Source organism: Myotis brandtii, unplaced genomic scaffold, assembly GCF_000412655.1.
Source record: "Myotis brandtii unplaced genomic scaffold, ASM41265v1 scaffold315, whole genome shotgun sequence".
Lineage (NCBI taxonomy): Eukaryota > Metazoa > Chordata > Mammalia > Chiroptera > Vespertilionidae > Myotis > Myotis brandtii.
In genome coordinates, this window is record NW_005362075.1 from 243,025 (window position 1) to 263,743 (window position 20,719).

The 20,719-nt window shown below is 37.4% G+C and overlaps 1 protein-coding gene across 6 annotated transcripts in view; it reads right to left on the reverse strand.

The window, feature by feature from the left end:
* LRRC49 (leucine rich repeat containing 49) overlaps positions 1 to 20,719 on the reverse strand; it is a 183,322-nt gene that overhangs the window by 57,853 nt on the left and 104,750 nt on the right. For all 6 annotated transcript variants that reach the window (XM_005870241.2, XM_005870240.2, XM_005870242.2 and 3 more), the window contains 3 exons: positions 18,597 to 18,744; positions 5,910 to 5,993; positions 2,479 to 2,642 (listed from right to left, as the gene is read on the reverse strand). In XM_005870241.2, coding sequence (XP_005870303.1) covers positions 2,479 to 2,642; positions 5,910 to 5,993; positions 18,597 to 18,744 — 396 coding nt within the window. The remainder of the gene's footprint in view (positions 1 to 2,478; positions 2,643 to 5,909; positions 5,994 to 18,596; positions 18,745 to 20,719) is intronic.

Consider the following 20,719-nt stretch of genomic DNA (forward strand, 5'->3'; position numbering starts at 1 on the left):
ATAGTTGCTTAGAGTTGCAACTGAGAGGCTGGCAAGTTAGGCGGGGAACGTTGGAGTATGCAGCAAGCAAGCCTCCCTGCTCGCTTCAGTGCCTGGCTGCCGGCCGCCATCTTGGCTGATAGTTAATTTGCATATACTCACTGATTAGCCAATGAAAAGGGTAGCGGTCGTATGCCAATTACCATGTTTCTCTTTTATTAGTGTAGATTGACTTGTCAACTGAAATAAAATCAAGTTAGACTCTTACCTAACACCATATTAAAATAAACTTGATGTATTATAGGACTAACTTTTAAAACATTATTAAAGTTTTAGAATAAAATTTGCAAGATTATTTGGATAAACTTAGAACTAGGAAACCTTAAGGAAGACAGGAAAAATATTTTTTTAAAAAAGAGAAATTATGCAGTATTTCATAAATCTAAAGACAAATGATATAAAGTTTTAACTTTAAAAAGTATTATAGTTCTAAACAAGTAAAATAATATTTTGACATGTTTAAATGATATTAGAATGATATATTTGTTATATAAATTATCACTTAATTAGAATTTCTATTCTTTTTTTTAATCCTCACCTGAGGATATTTCCCATTGCTTTTTTAGAGAGAGTAAGGGAAAGAGAGGAGAGAGAAACATCGATCAGTTGCCTCCTGTACATGCTTTGATGGGGGATTGAAAATGCAACATAGGTATGTGGCCTGACCAGGAATCGAACCTGCAACCTTTCAATGTATGGGACAGCACTCCAACCAGCTGAGCCACCTGGCCAGGGAATAGAATTTCTATTTTTTATGGCCTGAATTTTTTTAATTAAAAGAGCTGAAAAGCTATACATGTGAATACCTAAGAGAACTGAAGAAAATACATTGATCAACATATAATAATCCTATAACTAAAAATTTGTAAGTTTGTCTAAATATATATCAGACTCTTTAACGTCAGAAAACTTCCAAAATAATATTCTAATGCCTCTTAAATTACTTTCTTTATTATATTATTTATTTTATAAAAAGCTTAAAGAATAGGAGCTAAAAACTTGACATAAAAAACTACATTATATTTGGTTTGAATATGTGCTTCATCACCTGAAAAACATTGAAATTCCATCCGATTTTTAGGCTTTATTTTAAAATTTTATACATACATATTTTAAATTATAAATAAACTATAAAGATATATATGCTTTATGTCTCTCTCACTTACTTGATTCCAATGTGCTTGCTTAAGAGGAAGAGAAATGTGCAAAGTCTAGATAGTGTATTCAGATTTGCTCATAAACCAGGAGATATGAATTATATGACACGTGTCATTGGAGAAAAGAGGTTTTGAGCCACAGGAATAGAGAGATACAGTGGGGCCTTGACTTACGAGTGTCCCGACTAACGAGTTTTTGAGATACCAGCTGTCTCTCGGCCGATTTTTTGCATTGAGTTGATAGAGTAATTTGAGTTAATGAGCTCCTTAACGAGCTCGGTCTCAGAACAAATTAAACTCGTAAGTCAAGGCCCCACTGTATCATAAAACAAAACTGGAGTAATTATTCAGATTTTATGCTGAATTGCTTAATACTACTAGTTAAGGAGTAAGGTTTTGCGCTGGCTGATGGGGATACCATATAGGTCAAGAGCATCAGGATTCTTTTCCTCTTGAAACTTACATTCTAGTGCAGTGGTTCTCAACCTTCCTAATGCTGAGACCCTTTAATACAGTTCCTCATGTTGTGGTGACCCCCAACCATAAAATTATTTTCGTTGCTACTTCATAACTGTAATTTTGCTACTGTAAACAATATGTAATTATATATGTGTTTTCCGATGGTCTTAGGCGACCTCTGTGAAAGGGTCGTTCGACCCCCAAAGGGGTTGTGACCCACAGGTTGAGAACCGCTGGTCTAGTGGGAAAAGCAGATCTGAAACAATTATCCACTACTCATTTAATTATGGTTATGGTAAGTGCTAAGAAGGCAAAGTGCAGAGTACTGAGAGATAAAGGGGGTATCTGATCTAGGGTATTTGGGGGGAAGTAGTTGGGGAAGGCTTTCCAGGGGATATGAAGTCTAAATTTAAGACCTCCAGGCTGAGTTGGAGTTAAAGCTAGGATAGGGTGGGGGAAGTCAGGCAGGGAAGTGGTGTCAGGGGAGAAGACAACTGTTTGCAGGAGAAAGGCTGGAAGTAACTGAACTGAAAGTCACTGAGGCGGCGGTAGGAGACAGGATAAAATAGGTGAGGCAGGTAGGGGGTCTCATAGGCTAAATTAAGTAACCTACATTTTTTCCTATGACAAATAAAAAACCACTGAAAGTGTTTTGTTTTTAACTAGTGGTCAGTTGTTTTTTCAATAATTCCATCTTAACTTTTAAATGTAAACTTCTAAGTTCAGTGGTTTTCTTATGAAAACTATTGTTAAATGGCTTCTCATTTCTGCTTCAAATTCATGTCTTCAAAGACTGGTATCTGGAAAGAATACCATTGCATACCCTGTTTCCTCTGGAAATGCAGAGGTGGTGCTCCCATCCATCTGACAGGGGTCCAGAGAAGGAGAGTCAGAATTTTTTCTATCTTGATTTGCAGCAATATTGGTTACTCGATGTTGCAAGTCCCACTGTCGTGCTATGTTGTTAATTGTTAACCTTTTCTTCTCCTGTGAAAAAGTTTATTGTAACAAGTTCATAAAGCAATTTTTGCAGTAGGGGAATATCCAAAGTGCATACTGTTTGTACTACTTATCACACTTTTAAAGGGAGTCTATTCCTTAAAAGTAGCTATCAAATTTGTATTTTTTAAAATATATTTGTGTTGACTTCATAGAGGAAAGAAGAGGGAGAGAGACTCTTTCTCTTTCATCAATGATGTTTCTCTAAACATCATTGATGAAAGAGAATCATTGATCAGCTGCCTCCTACATGGCCCCTACTGGGGATCGAGCCTGCAACCAGGAATTGAACCGTGACCTCCCAGAGCATAGGTCAATGCTCAATCAGTGAGCCACACCAGCCGGGTCAAATTATTATTCTAAAACAAAGTACAACTGGCCTTTATTTACCTTGTGTATTTAAACACCTTAATAATTGTCTATCATCCTTAAAGAAAAAGAAACATATACAAACAATAATTACTCGTATTGAAGATATAAAAATTTCACTACCTGAAAGTTTAACAGAAATTTATATACTTAAGTGTTATCTGAAATTTTAATTTAACAGAAATTTACATGCTTTTGTGTTTAAACACAAAAAGAAAAACTGAATAGTATTTTAATTTTCCTGCCCAGTAATTAGGACTAACATGATGAAATAACCTCGGTGGGAGGAGAAAAGGCAAGGAATTGATTAATGCTCCAAGCTTCACAGTATAAATTACAATGTCTGAAAATTAATAATTATGTACAAACTACTAAAAGAAATGGTACTAAGTTGGAATATTTCTAGGTAACTAGTGCCTTCCTAGATGAAGATTAAATAATTTAATTCATTATATGCAATGGATACCTTAGGGGAGTGATTCTGAAACTTTAGAGGGCCTTAAGTCACGGAGAGCTTATTAAAACATTAATTGCTAGCTCAAACCCCATTCTGATTTAGTGAGTTTCAGGTGGGGTTCTTGAATTTGCTAATGAACTTCACTTTGAGAACCACTGATTAGGGCACTGGGGCTCTATTCTCTCACAGAAACCTGTCGAAAAATTAGTTCTGGACTACTGAAACTGCCATGTTGAAATGTTTCTAGTCAACTTATATAAATGTATTGGGGAAAATAATCACTAATCTATTCTATTCTATACTATAAAAAGTTAACATTATTATATGGCATATTAATTAGATCAGAAGCTGAAAACAGACACTTTCCCTTCCCCTTAGGAAGGTTTTTGCCCATTTGCTCAGGGCATGTGTACGTGTAGAATAATTACTTTTAGTTCCACCTCTGTGCCTATATTTGGTTATCTTTAGCATGTAGAAATGGCACTGAATATGAATAAAAAGCGATGACAAAGGTAATTAAAACTAAATTTTTTAAAAGTGTATTTCTAATTTTAGCATTTTTTTCTATTGCTTGATATTTCAGATATACTTCTGAGACTTTTTGACATTTTATGTATGTCCTCCTTATCTAAAGTAGGAATCTACTATTCAACTGTAAATTTTTCCCCCAAATCTATAATAAAAAGCCATCTGACCTTAAGAAATTCTGTTTCAGTCATTTGCAGATGACTGGGATAATCCAATTTTTAACCTAAGCAGTGCCATTATTTCTATTCATTTCCAAGACCACTTTGAAAGAGACAGGCACAGTGGGTTAATGGAGAGTGGCTATCATGAGGGCTCTATGCATTTGGTTTTCTGGCCAACTGGAGGTTGACAGAGAGAAATAGTTATTTATGTATTTTTGTTCATTTATTCACTTATGCATCTGACAGCAGCAGTGGCATGGCAGGAAATACTACTTTTTATAAATGAACCAGTCAGACAGTTTGCCAGTATTAGTATCTGGCAATGGTAAACCTTGCGCCTTCAAATTTAAAAAGTACTGCCTACAAGGGGAGGGGAGGAGGTGGAGGATAAGAAATCAACCAAAGGACTTGTATGCAGGCATATGAGCATAACCAATGGTCACAGACACTAGGGGGGTGAGGGCATGTGCTGGGGGTGGGAGTGGCTGGGGAGAGGTCAATGGGGGAAAAAGGAGACTTATGTAATACTTTAAACAATAAGGAATTTAAAAAAAATACTGCCTACAACTATATTCCCTATAAGCCAATATGTTTTTGGCCAACCATTAGTGATATTCCATTACAGAGAAAACTAAAATCTTATTGGCTAAATCAATAAAACGGTGAAGATGTCAAGAGGGGGGAAAGCACATTTAATTAATGGAATGAGGGAAAACAAAGGTGGGGAGGAGTCAGCAGGTTAGAGATAACAGCAGGTGACAAAAATGTTAGTATCCAGAGTAATGGTTCTAATTACTTTTGAAGTATTAGTGCTGAGCTGAGAGGGCTTGGGACCAAGTTGTTTTTCTTTTTTGCTCATTTAAGAGTAATTTTCGTAGAGTAAAAGACACAGATTAACGTGTACTCTTTGATTAGTTTTGACAAATGCATATACCTGTGTGTAATCCATAGCCCTACCAAGATACACAACATTTAAAACACACCCCCACACACACAAGTTTTCTTGTTTCATAAGTTTATTATATACAACTTGACATCCCTAGTAGTCATTTTTTGAATTCCGAACACCATTTTAATTTAATTTTTTTTAAATTTATCTTTATTGTTGAAAGTATTACATATGTCCCCTTTTAAAAAGAAAAGCACCTAGGTAAGACACAAATGAGTAATGATCATCAGAGTGATATCCTTAGTTTTAGAGCACAGCAGAAAGCATAGTACAAGACATAGGCTTTCAGCTGTCTTTATTATACATTGTAATGTTAATATAAAATATTTTAAAATAAAACATTTTATTTAAGGAAAGAAATATCTGATATGCTGAATCACTTAAAACCAGTTTATAACAAATTTCAATTCCTGTATTTCTCAAAATCTTTACCAAATCTATAACAGAGAAGCTAACAGAAAGTTTTCAAATTTAGAACTTTAAATGCCATGAGGAAACACAGGCGATGCACTTGTACAGAAACAAATGATAACTTCTATTATATTTATTTTTATTTCTTCCTTTTAAAATAGCTTTTGCATGAGTTTTAAAATGTATATTATACTGTATTTCAGAAGTACAAGTTTATTTATAGGTAGTAAACTTATAAAAGTTTTAGGGGTGTTTATAAAAAAACATTCTATTGATAGGAATGAACATTTTAGAGTTGGAAACCACTTTTCTAGCTGACTAGCTGGCTTCAGTGCAGTGGGTATGAGCACACACAAGCATACAGCTATGAGAGAAAATACCTTAAGCAAGGATTGTTTATGACTTTCCCGCCTCTTCTCTTCCTCTTTTTTGGCTACAACAGATGCCATACGCCTTTCTTCTTCCTAAAGAAATTTAAAAAAATTATTAAGCATTTAATCTCTTTTATGTTAAATATCTTTGGTTCTGTAAGTCTGGTTTTCTTTGTGAGAGGCATACTAACTTAACTAATATAAACTATGCCCTCAAAGAAAGTTATCATGGTCTTCTTTATTTTGTTCTTTATTCTTAAAAAAACTGCAGTCTTAACTCTACCCCAACTATGGAGGTGAGACAAATCTAGTTAATACAAGAGGGCAAAATAATGAGAGAAGAAAAAAGAGGGGAACAGCTTGTATAAGTTTTCTTAGTACACTGGGCACAATAGTTCCACATAGAAAGACTTAAATTTTTTATTATGAAGATTAAAAGGATCAAAATGACACTTCTAACAATTTTGATTTTATTTATGGTCGCAAATCAGAGTTTTATTTAATGATAAAATAAGAGTGAAAGCCTTTTAAGACTCTCCATTGATATTAACAAATTATTCTCAATTAATATCATTCCTTTTACTTTGTTTTTAAATTGATTTGGCCAGTCTAATTTCTTAAATTCTAAAAACTGTTAAATAATATTATAGACAGGTTAGAAAAGTTTTAAAAATAAGTCATAATCCCAACACCCTAACTCAAATTTTATCATTTCTCTATTACCTTACAATATTCACTGTGAACAAATTTTTAAAAGTTGTAATCTGTATACACAATCTTAATCATATTTTTCCCCTGAAGATTATCAAAATTTAACAATAAATTATAACCATGTAACTTTTTTATTATCAAAAGATTTATGGACATTCAAAATTACGTCCCAATTTAAGAAAACAATTTCTTCATAAAAAAACAAGCTTGAAAGTATCTTCAGAGATAGGAACTATAAAAAATCAATTTAGCACATTTGAAGGAGATCTCTTTCAAAAGTGAAAAGTTACAAAAACGGAAATTAAAAATTCAGGGGGAGGGGGTTGCAGAGTATACTTTACACAGCTGAAGAGAGGATCAGATAACTGAAAAGTAGGTCAGAAGAAATGTTCTTATATGCTTTCATAGCACCCTGAACAACACTTACTAGTAACCTGTTTCATTTGAATTATCTCTGGCACTATCTCTCCACTCTCTTACCCCAAAGTGCTCCATAAAGGTATAGAACATGTCAGCTCCGAGCACATAGTAGATATTCAATAAACATATACTTAAAGAATGAATTATTGAATATACATCTTTGTATATTTGTTCAATAATTACCTAAAACTCTAACTGCTAAATAAAATGACAAACATATTTCTAGAGCTTTTGATACATTTGCAAATTTCCCTCCATAAAATGTAGTACTAATTTGTATTCCTATCAGAAGTAACATGATGAATAGTCATACGAGCTGTTTACCAAATATCCCTGTGTCTTCCCACACCCAGGCCACATCGTGAGCTAGTACATCTGCCCCTCAAAGTTAAGTGTGGACATTGACTTGCTTTGGCCAATGCCACGTGAGCAAAAATGACATGTTTAGTTCTAGGTGGGAGCTTTCAGAGACATGTCTGATATAGCTATTTCTCTCTCGCCTCTGTCACGGAATCTGCAAAGCTTCAGATAATGGGTACTTTGAAGGTCTTGGTCCTGGAATGAGGACAACACACAGCCACATTCTGGGACCACATACTATGGGCAGACAATTAGTATTAACATGAAATAAACTTTGTTACTTTAATCTACTGAGGTTAGATAAGTCATTACTGTAGATTATCTGGCCTATTTTGACCAGTATATAGGTTATTATCTGTTATATTAAAATTAAGTAAGGTGAAAGGGGCCATGAAAATGTAGTCTAGAGGGTGAGCCATTATAAATGCTTCTGAAAACAAAGAAAGACCTAGACTAAAGAAGTATACTGAACATGCACAAAGAGAAACTATCACAGCGTTAAAAAGGAGACTAAAAATGCATCCACTGGAAGCCTCTCCTTTTAGAAATAAGAAAATGGTGCTCCTAGAAGTACTCTTGTAGCAGTTTTTATAAGGTCACACAGCTAGTGACAGAACTAGAATTAGGACCAGAAGCCATGTCTTACAAGAAATGGAACTAATAATGTTTTATAATAAGGATATATTTAAATGCATTTTACTGATTTTAGAGAGATAAAAAAGGTGAGGTTAGCATTCAGTAGTAATCTGCCATATGATTTAGTTGTTTAAAGGGAACAGAAATTTAATGTGATTTTGAGGGAATTTAAAGTGTCTTTTACAATATGGAATATACTTATTCTTAATGTAAGTCTGAATGGAGATAATGAGGAGAAATAAACTAAATAAAAATTCGAAACCTTGATTCCTAACATCACAAAATAGCTAGATTAATACTTATATTAAATTCTTTTGTTCAGTAAATACTGATTTGGTGCCAATTAAGTATAAACTATTTCAGAACAAACTTTTTAAAGAGCAAGTTATACTGATGTTCAATTGTTGACTCATCTATAAAATGTGAACTAGAAACAGATTGGTTGTTTAAAGAGCCAATTTCAAACAGCACTGGAAGCTGTATGGAGCACGTCCTACACATACTTAAGAGGTGATTCCATCAGAGTTTCCAAAAAGAATCTGAGCTTCTATTAAAGACAGTAGGGCTTTCAAAGGAAAGCCAAACCTAGAGAAACTGGATAGATGCCAAATCAATTCAAATATTGAGTGTTTTAAGGAATTTATATATCTGATATCTGTATTTCAGCCCAAATACTTATAGAGTAACTAAACTTAGAAACAAAAAACAAACCTCTAATTTTAAAGATAAGCTAGAACTCTGTTGCTAAGACGAAAAAAGAGTGAAATTCTGGCATCTTCATGATAATAGTTCAATTTCTGGGATCAAAGCCAAACCCTTTATGTAGCAAAAGAAAGGAATCTAGCTGGGACTCAAAAAATATTAAAAAATCAACTTTTTTCCATATTTCAGTTTGTTTTGGAGACCTATTATAGAAATAGAGAATCCAGAAATCATTCTATTATAGGAATGATTTCAAAGAAGTACAGTGATTCAATAGATGTTTGATAACCTGGATTATACTCTATTAGTAGATTATTAAGGTTCTAAAAACAATGCATGTATTATATGAGAAGTTTATTCCAAACTAAATAATAAAATGGTCCTAACTAATATAGACAGCAATTTATGTGGCATTAAAAAAGTAAATGGCAATGTGGGCTTTTAACCCTATAGTTTAAAACAATAGAACAGATAAAAGGCATTGTTTTCTTTGACTATATCAAGTATTAGAACAGATTTTAAAGTCACAGTGTTTTTGTCTAGAAGAGATGGTCCATATTTTTCATTCAAAGAATTTTGTTTTACAGAGAAAACTGATTTTTCTAGGGTCATAGTTAATGTCAGATTCAACATTAGAAGCCCTGTCACCTGACTTCTATTGGCCCAGGGCTATTAGTTGTTAAATACCAAAGTAGGTAAAAGCCAGAGCAGGCTAGGTTATGCTGTTATAACAACTTCACAACTTACACTGGCTTACAATAAGAAAAGTTTATTTCTTGATCATGCAGAGAACACTACCACTGTCCTCCATAAATTGGCTAAGTACTCCTGGGTGTTGTGATCTGATAGTATCTTCAACTCATCATATGCTTCCACAATGACCACGGAAGAAAGGCATGGAAAAATCACACATAAGTTTTTAAATGCTTCTGACTGGAAATTATATACATTACTTCTGCTCACATCTCATGGGCCAAAGCAAATTGCATGACCACACCTAACTGCAAGAGGAAAGGAACTATCGTCTTTCCATACGTCAAAGAGAGGAGGAGAACCAGAACACATTGATAAGCATTAGTAACGGGGACCACATCATCGGAGTGAGAAAAAAACTCACTTCTGCTTCAGGTAGGCGATTCCACTTTTTGGAGAGCAAATTATAAATAAGTTCATATTAAGCCAACAAAATGTGGGTGTGAGGTGAAGACTTTAGGCATTGTGTCTGTTTCAGAATTGTGAACATACAGCCTTAGAAATAAAAAGGAGAAAATTCTGTCTCCCAGAATTTTCTATACAATGGTCCTTGTTCTAGCCTCTCAAAATTGTGTCTTTTCTCTTATTGGATAGTTGTGAAAATATCTGAAGACCTGAAGTATCATCCTTATGTCTACTTTAGATTCTGATTTGATCAACCAATATATTAGGATCTCTAACTTCTCCAGTTTCTGTCATTCACATACTTTATCAGAATAAAATAAATATTGTCATCATCATCTAGTCATTAATCACAAATGTTAAATAGAATGGGCCTGAGGAAAAGCCTCATGGCCTACAAGTACAGATTTCTCTATAGGCTGGCATTAATCAATTAATTCATGTTCTATAGGTATACCTGAACCACAAATCCATTTAACCATGTTGTCATACAATTTATCCCAAGTGATCTCATAAAAGTCTTGTCAAATACTTTGCTTAAGTACTAAAACACTATCTATCTATAGCACTCTTCTGAAAGGGGCTATTTATAATATCTAAAATAGAAAAATGACTTTAGTGTAAATTGTTTTTAGTGAACTAATGCTGCCTCCTAGTGATCAATTCCTTAAGTACAACCCTTCTTGTAATAATCTAATTTAGTTTTCTTTCATAATCAACATCAAGTTTATTATTACAATTTGTGGAATTTACATTCTTTCCTTCTTTGATAAAAAGACAGGTTAGTTTACCTTACTTTCCGGCTACTACATTATTCAACACTGCTTCTCAGAAATAACTTTCAGTGGTTTACCAATTCATTCACTATGTCTATTCAGTGTTCTAGATCAAGGATTGGTGAACTCTAGCCCACAGGCCAAATCTAATCTGCCACCTATTTTTGTAAATGACGTTTTGCTGGAACACAGCCACGCTCATTTACTTATGAATTGTAGTATATGTCTGCTCTCACACCACAATGACAGAGCTGAGTAGTTTTCAACGGAGCTTGTATAGCCCCCAAAGCCTAATTAGGTCCTTACAGATAAAGTTTGTCAGCCCCTGCTCTAGATGGGTCAGAATTCAAAATTATTTATTCACCTATCCTAGGCCTCACTTTTACCTTATTAATATTTATTTCTACTCTTTACATACTAAAAGCCATTCTTGTTAACAAAGCAAAACAGGCATTGAAGCCAACAATTCATATTACCTCTTAGCACCACATTATCTCTTGCCGTTCCTCTGGATCGGAGCCCTAGAAGCTCTTAACCCTGACTATCTCCCTGCTTCTCATCTCACCACCCAACCCATCCTCCCCAATTCATCCTCTGGGCTGCTACTCAGAGAAATAATCTCTTTCATAGGCAATTCCAATTTAACTACCTTAAACTCTTCAAGAGCTTTTTTTATGATCATGACAAAAATCTAACCACTTTATTATGATATAAAATGCCTTTCACGGCCTAGTCCTTGCCTGTCAGATAGCCTTTGCTCCTGCTAGTCTCCCCCCTGTACTCAGCCATGTTGAACTGCTATCAGTTGCTATAGTCTCTCAGCACCCCTCTGCATATTGCACACCTTCTCACTCCCTGTAACATTCTTCACAGATACTTCCTCCTTCTTCTTTGCCACTCTTCAAGACTCAAGTATTTTCTCCTTTGGAACTTATCCTATTTCTCTGGTAGAGTGCTTTGCTCTTCAATATGACTGTGCTGTGTGTGTGTGTGTGTGTGTGTGTGTGTGTGTGTGTGTACATACACATATCCATCAATCTATCTTATCTAACTAGTCATTTCGAATTATAATCAAGCTGCATGACTGCCTCTGCATTAAACTGTAAGTTAATGGGAGGGCAGAAATTATAAGTCTGATCTTACCGTATCTAGTATCTAACATAGACCCTAGTACAGAAACTTTTCAGTTCAAAGTGACTAAGAATGTCTCATAAAGTTTTGCACAGTGCCTCTAAGTTAAAACAAAAAAGCTCTGTTTACTATAGCTAGGAAGCAACTTAACAAGTCTTCATGTTCTAGCAACTTAGTAGCCATTTGAAAACAATAATACATATAAACTGAAAGAAAAAATATATCACTCTTAAATAACCACAATTACTTACCAATGGAACAGGTGTACCTGTGGGGCACTGGACAACTTCTCCAACACTGGAATTAGATCGGACACTGCCACCCCCATTTCCTGTTCCGTACTAATTCGACATGGCATTTGTTTTGATCACAATAACCACTGAAAAGTCAGCTTTGAAAAGATATGGTGCCAGAGAGAGAAATATAGTGTGATCTAATGTTGAAATGGTAAACTACCTTGAGCTGGAAGTTTTTCAGTAACTCATAGATATCAAATATCACTGTGTTTTCCTTAAAACTAAAAAGTGTTCCACAATGCCCCTGTGAGTTCACTTCAGCATCTTTGGCACACAGTTTGGGAACCACAGCCCTTGTTCACAGAAGTTCATTAAATGTTTGTGTAATCCACCTCAGCTAGAATGTTTACATTATAAATTACATAAAATTCAAGCAAGATATCATTTTTAAAGAGAAAAAATTATTATAGAACAGGTATCAGCAAACTTTTCTAGTAAGATGGTAAATATTTTAGGCTTGTAGACCATATAGTTTCTTTAGCAACTACTCAATTTTACTATTGCAGCATCAAAGCAGACATAGATAGTATATAAATGTGTTATAGGCAGTTAGACACACATGAGCAGAGCAAGGATGATGGGCCAGATACAGAAGATCACAGGGCAGAAAGCCTCAAATGCCTAGCAAGGAGCAAAACTGGGAAAACAAGAACCTCGCCTCCAGGGTAACCTATCCTCCCCTAGCACATCAATAGTCCTTTAGTTTGGACCACCTGACCTTTCATATTGTTGGTTTTGCGGTTCAGACCCCCTGACGTTTCATATCACTAGCTATGTGGTTTAGGCCCCCTGTCCTTTACCTCCCTAAAGATAAGATCTAGGCCTCAGATATATTTCAGCTCCAAGCCCAGAAAAGCAGTAAAAGCAGACAAGTGATGCCCTTGCTGCCTCAAGACCAGCTGCATTGAATAATGACCCACTGCCCTGGCGCCAACTAATCAGTGAAGACCATCACCCTGAAAGAGCACATTTGTAAAGCTAATGACTATTCTATTGAGACCCTCCCCTGTGATCTCCTCTAAGATATCCACCTGCAAGAGAGAGAGAAATATGTTCAGGATGAAGGACCCAAATGCAAGCTCTCACCCAGGGGAGCATGCCCATGCCATACCCTTCTCCTTTCTTCCCTCTAGGACTCCAGGAGACTGCAACCAGGGGAGCAATGGGCAGCAGCAGCTGGTCCTGGGCTAACCCCTTGAATCTGTCTCTAAGGCTGCCTTTTCTCTGACTTCTCAGTGAGCCAAAGCAGCCCAGCCTAGGCTCTCCTGTTACTTCTTCTAAGCCCTTTCTTGTTTCACTGTCCTAAGTATGTTTTCACTGTGGCCAATACATTCTTACCTAGTTTGCTTTACCTTTTCTCTTGATTGAAATATTTTCTTCAAGAAGACAAGAACCGTGGTCTCATTGTCTCGCCAGGAACAAATGGATGAACATGACTGTGTTCCAATCTAACTTTTTTACAAAAACAGGTGATCAGCTCATAGGCATTGTATGCCAATCCTGTTACTGCAAATCTTTAAAAGGTATATTCTTTCCACAGTAAAGTTACTATAAAATTATAAACAAAAAGTGAACTAAATAATATGGTCCATCCCAATATAAATAAATTGAAATTTTTATAAGGAATTGGATTACAAAAGAAAAGCAGTAACTTCACATGGAGAAGCCTGGCAGACATCATCTTAATCAAAGTGAACAATATCAGTAAAGGGATAAATAAAAGTTACCCATCACTTGACAGGATGCAATGAGAAGAATGCAAAATCACTTGTGATATTTATCCCAAAGATCTGTAGCTAAAAATTAATCATGAGGAAACATGAAAAAAAAACAACAACACCTGAATTGAGGATCATTCTACAAAATAACTGATCTGTAATCTTCATAAATACTAAAGTCATGAAATCCCCCCAAAAAAGAATTGAGGAACTGTGCCTGAAAAAGAGACATGACAATAAAATGCATCTATATGTAATGTGAAGGGACCAAATTCCGCCACCCCAAAGCTGCTTTCCAATGTATTGAATTTCAGCTGTTTATTAAGAAACAAAAGACTCAGAAAGAACCTTTGGCCCTCCCCCTTTCCTACTCAAGAGATTCAGATAGAGAAACCTGTTTCAGGAGGGAGAGCTCAGTATGCTGCCTAATTTGAAGTAAGTACGGTACATAAGAGGGCTTTGGGCAGGTGGGTGCCCTGTGTCCCACTGTTTCTGAATCACCTGGCTAGGATTTTCCTGCCAAGTGTGTTCCCTCCTCCTCAACTACCTGTAAATCATCCATTCTTATTTCTGAAATCTAATTCCCTGTTTCCCCCCATCCCCTTCTCCTTTGTCCAAAAATGTTTTATATATCCAATGTTACCTCACTGTCTTTGGAATTTTCATGTAATTCTCATGCCTATGTAAATTCCCTATGCACATATATTAAACTTTCATATTCTCCTGTTAATCTGTATCTGTTTGGTTATTGGCCCAGCCAGAAGAAGGAAAAGTGTTAATATTTTTTAGCCGCCACAAATGAATAATTCCAAACTGGATCATTTTGCTATACCAAATATTGTTGATATGATTGCTAAAATTGAAAGTGGTGTGAGAATTCGACCCTAGTAATTATTCAATATTCATTTCCTGATTTCATTAGTTATATTGTGTTTACACAGGAGAATGTCTTTGCTTATAGGAAATACACACTAATGTGTTTAGGGTTGTTGAGGAATCAAGTCAGCAAGTTACTCTCAAGTGGTTCTGTTACAGTAGGCAGCTAGTAAGATATTAACAAAAGAGAAGGGAGCCAGATATCTAATTAAGTTGGATTAACTAGGAGTCTTCGGCTTCCAGACGCAGGGGATAGCCAGACTGCCCTGCCAAGGGGATTAACATCCCTTCTTCCCCCTGAGTAGGGAGGAAGAACCAGCTTTCCAATCTCCCAGGGAAGTACCAGCCCCTTCCCACAGATTAAACCGGGGGGAGGGGTAAAACAGAGAGGGGGAAATTCTCCTCCTGAGGCATGCACAGGAGCCAGATGATGAGGCAAAACTATGAGGCATTTGCAGTAGGAGCCAAAATGGCCACCATAAAGGAGACGAGTCTAGCCTGGGAAAATTTGGGAAAAGGACAAGGTAGGATAAGGGTATGGAAACCTGGATGATTAAGGAAAGGGATTGGATAGGGGGGAGGGCCCAGCACAAGCCAGAGAAGAATTAGGAACAAGATTGGAGTGTTTGAAAAAAAGCCTGCTCTCTCTCAAGCCCAAGAAAATATAATCAAAGCTGAACAAAGGCCTGAGGCACACACTGCCTCGCTGGTGCTAGACCAGCGGTTCTCAACCTGTGGTTCGCGACCCCTTTGGCGGTCGAACGACCCTTTCACAGGGGTCACCTAAGACCATCCTGCATATCAGATATTTACATTACGATTCATAACACTAGCAACATTACAGTTATGAAGTAGCAACGAAAATAATTTTATGGTTGGGTCACAACATGAGGAACTGTATTTAAAGGGCCAGAAGGTTGAGAACCACTGTGCTAGACTATTAGAGCCTTGAATGCCAGGGTAATGGCACAGCAGGTCTGGATCCTGGCCCTACTCCTGAGTGAGGACAAGTGCGGACGTGTGGCTCCATAGGTTAGACTTCTTCCACAGTGAGATGAAGCTGACCCACCTGGTCATGAATGAGGCAGTACAGCGGCTTATGGAGGGGCATCTATGCCGTACATGCCTCTCCAATAAATCTTGCCACTATACCTCAACTCCTCCTATGCATGAGTCCCCGAAATGCTTTTTCTGCAACTTTGCAAGGACCCATTTCCAGACTGGCCTGGCAAGACCTGCCTTGGTCCTGGTCCATGTCTGACAACAGTACAAGAAAAAAAAGTTCTTTGTACTGTATGTACAAATTCTCTGTAACTTTGAGATTGTTTCCATGTAAGAGTTTTTTAAATTTCTAAAATGAACAGTGGAGGAGCAGATGTGAAGGACTGCTGCTCTGTATTTAGCAGGACAGCTGGCCCTGCTCCCACCCCAGGTGATTTTCCCTCCTTTTCTCACCAGGCAAACATACTCTATGGACTGTACAAGAACAGTGACTATATACAGTTTTATTCTCCTTTATTTAAGGCATAGAAGTTGGTAAATATCACTGAACCAGCAAATCTTTATTGAACATTACATTTTCTGCATTGAGTGTGATAGAGAAGAAAAGAACCATGTGCAGAACACTTGTATGTATTAGACAAGGAAAAAGAAGAATGGTTTCTGCTCTGTATGGACATTAGTTATGTAGACAAAACTGACATAAATTCACTATAAGAAGCACAATACAGTAAAACCTTTATATAATGGACTAATTTGGGTGAGGGGGTATCCATTAAAGCCTAAAGTCTGTTATATAATAAAGTAGGTTTTCCAAATGAACATGTTAAAAAAATGACAAATTAGTTGGTTTACCTGTTTTCACTTATCTATAATAATAAAAGCATAATATGCTAATTAGACCGAATATCATTCAGGATGTCCTTCCGGACAAAGCCGGGGCTGGAGGGAAGCCCGGGTCCTGGGTGCCAGCCGGTGGCCAGAGGAGGAAAGACCGGGTCCCGGGTGCCTGCCAGCAGCCAGGGGGAAGCCCGGGTCCCGGGTGCCTGCCGGTGGCTAGAGGGAAGGAAGTCCTACTCTTGCACGAATTTCATGCATCGGGCCTCTAGTGTAAACATGTTTGTGTAATTAAAGTTAAGTATGTATGAAAAGTTTAATTTCACAGAAAAGTTTTCTGTATGTATTACAGTAATTTTAAATTTAAACTGAATAGATCTAGTTAATGCATGCATTCACCAATCACTGAGAGTAAACAAATGCACACAGCTGGGGCATGTGCACATCGGAATATCAGCTGGCCTGTGTTAAACTGCCACAGAAAGTCATGCCACACAACAACAGAACCAATTACCTGTTTGTCTACATAATTCAGTGTGATTGCTAATCATTTGCTGAACATTGTTTAAGAGCTGTAGACTATAGTGGTAGATATGTAATATCTATTTATGTTGGTGAAATAACTACAGTGTTTTTTTCCAACATTTGGCCTATTTGCTAAAATCTGTTAAAAATAACAGTGAATTAAAACAGAAAACAACCTGTTAGTTTAATTATAAGCAAATCTTGGTTAAAAGCATTTAAAAATTAACAGGGTGCTAATTTTCACATATGACATATGGACCAGAAATTCTGTCTGTTAAATCCGAAGTCTGTTAAATTGAGGTCCACAAAATCAAGGATTTACTGTACATAATTAAGTACTAATTTATATAAATGGGTTAGCTTCACCTCTTACCCCACTCATATCAACTCCATCAGGAAGAACAATGAGAAGTAGCCAAGATGCCTAATTAAGAAAGACATGTAGATAGGGTAAAAGTATGAAACAGTGTTGACAGTATAGATCTAAACAAACTGAGAGAACAAAGAACCATGCTGGAACAAAGAGAGAGGCAGAACCTACCAGATCCCTGGTATTCATGATACATCAACACTTAACTCTGTGTTAGCCATCTTATCTGTCCATAATACTGCTGAGACAGACATGTAAACTGCACACACTGTGAAGCTGTATACAGGCCATGAGTCAACTGGCAATTGAATAAACTTAACTGATCACTCAAAATGCACATTAATATTGGAAGCATTAAGAAGAAAACAAGTAGAAGCTTAGGTTTGAGATTATTAAAAGGACTTTTCTGAGAAAATAAAATATTAAAATTAACTTGGGATGCAATGAAATGAATTAAGGCAAGTTTCTTTCTTCCAGAACTTCTTGGAGCCCAAAATATGCTAATGTACATTGTATACCAATAAACAAGATATCATATGCAGCATTTCACTCAGATGAGGAGCCATATCAAAACCTATAAGTAGAATAGGTAGAGTGGAGTAGAATGAATAAGAAAAGAGATCATTACTTTGAGAGGTACAGCATCAAAAACAACTCCGTATGATACCTCCTAGAAGCCTCACCCTGTTCTAAGGTTTGTTCAATAGTTTATTTTACCTTACTAACAACATAATACAATTATGACCCCCATTTTACTTTGAGAAAATGAGGTATAGAAAGGTTAAGGAAACTGCTGAAGGTATACAAATAGAAAATATTCACAATAGGATTCAGACTTAAACAGTTTGCTTTCTTAATCATTATGTTCTTAACCATTACCAATGGAATTCTTACCCATTACAAAGTAAATTATTAGTTAGATATTAAGCAAAAATGAAAAACAAGCATAATAATTAAGTTAAATAGAAGGATAGAAATTTAAAAAGCCCTATTCAATGACATTGGGAATAGGGGAAAAGTGGTAAAAATATCTACAATTACAATTTTGAAGTATACCATAATTACATTTATGATAATCCCTAGTTTAATTAAAATTAAGAAGCATTTCAAGCAGAGAATATAAAACCCAATTCCCTCATGCACACTAAGGAGAACAGACTATAAGCGCTTGGAGGAGCTCTCACCGTGACTCTCCTTGTATCCAGCTGGCGCAGCTGCAGCATGTTCTGAAGAACAGTGTGCTTGTACCATGGCTCCTGAGCTATGGGGTTGCCATCAAAAGTGATGTCTGAGAGAGAAGGAGAGTCAGCAAGGCAGCAAACACTCTCGAAACTGTAGAGACAGAAAACAGTTATTATGACCTTCAAAACTTTGATATGTTTGATAGAACAGTTTTAAATTTACAGAAAAATTGAGAGTATAGTGCACAGTTATCACATACTCTCCACCCAGTTTCCCTTATTATTAACATCTTATATTAGTATAGTATACTTTTAAAATAATCAATGAACTAATCCTATATAATAAAAGGCTAATATGCAAATTTTCCCCAAGCACAGGAGGGAGTTCAACCTACCAGGAATTAGATGTATGCTGACCACCATAGGGCGGCATGGAAAATGGTGGGCACTGGCAACATGGTGCTGGCAGTGGGCAGCAGTGGAGGTGCTGCTGGCCATGATGGGCCCCGATGAGAGCGGGACTGAGGCAGGATGGTGGAGCAGGTGAGTGGGTGGCACCAGGCCAAGGCGGGCACGAAAGGAGGCCCCAGTTGGCAGCGGTGGCAGGCAGCCAGGGGAAGGGAGGCCCCAGCTGGCAGCTGGCAGCCACTAGGAACCCTACCTATGCACGAATTTCATGCACTGGGCCTCTAGTATTAATATAGATTAAATCGTGCATGTGTAGGCCTAACCTGCCATCAGGGCCATGTCTGCCGCCTCGAGAAGCCTCGCACACTCCACAGACGCTGCCAGTGGCCCACTATGCTCCTTGGATGCTGCCGGTGCCCCATGACGCTCCAGAAGTCCCACCTGCCGAGGCTACCGCAGGACCCAGAAGTCCCCCACACCGCGGCCACCGCGGGATCCAAAAGTCCCGCCCGCCACAGCCGCCGCGGGACCTATCAATGCACCTCCTGGTGAGTCCAGTCATTGGTTGTGACGCCGTTGCGGCATCATGACTACAGGCCTTTTATGATATAGATTCTTACTAACTCAAGTCCATATTTTATCCAGACTTCCTTAGCTTTTACCTACTGTTCTTATTCTGTTCCAGGATCCCATCCAGAATGTCATATTACATTTAGTTGTCATGTCAACTTAGGCTCCTTTTAGTTGGGACAATTTCTTAGAATTTCCTTGTGTTTTGACAATCTTGACATTTTGTGGCATACTTATCAGTTATTTTGTAGGATGCCCCTCTATTGGGATTTGTCTGATGTTTTTCTAGTGATTAGACAAGGCTTGAGGTACATACTATTAACTAACATGACATCACTGTTAAAGTTGACCTTGATAACCTGGCTGAGGTAGTGTTTTTCAGGTTTCTCCAATGTGAATTTACTCTTCTCTCCCCTGAATTCATTGGAAGAAAGTCATTATTGGCAGTCCATAGTTAGGAATGGAAAGTTCAGTTTCCCCTCCTTGAGGGCCAACTATCTACATAAATTATTTGAAATTCTTCTTTCTAGCAAGTTTGTCTTTTTTCTACCATTTATTTATGTATATCAGTTTGGATTCAAGAATATTTATTTTATACTAGAGGCCTGGTGCACAAAATTCATGCATCGGAGGGGTGTGCCCTCAGCCCAGCCTGCACCCTCTCCAATCCAGGACCCTCTGATCCTAAACCGGCAGTCAGACATCCCTCTCACAATCCAGGACTGCTGACTCCTAACTGCTCATCAGCCTGCCTGCCTGATCACCCCTAACTGGCCCCCCTGCCAGCCTGATCACCCCTAACTGCCTCTGCCTGCTGACCTGATTGCCCCTAACTGCCCTCCCTGCCGGCCTGGTCGCCCCCAACTGCCCCCCCCCATTGGCACACCCCCAACTGCCCCCCGCCCTCCGTCAGCCTGGTTGCCCCATGCAGCCTGCTGCTCAGTCGTTTGGTCATCCCTCACTAACCCCCCTGCCAGCCTTGTCGCACCACTCAGCCTGTTCAGTCGTCTGTTCGGTTGTTTCGGATGTGATGACCCCTGGCTTTTTATATATATAGATTTTGGGTTACAATCTAATACTATATTATTTGTTTTATTGTTCAAATTGTTCAGTGGCTTTGGCCACTGAAACCTCTTTTAGTTGGCTCC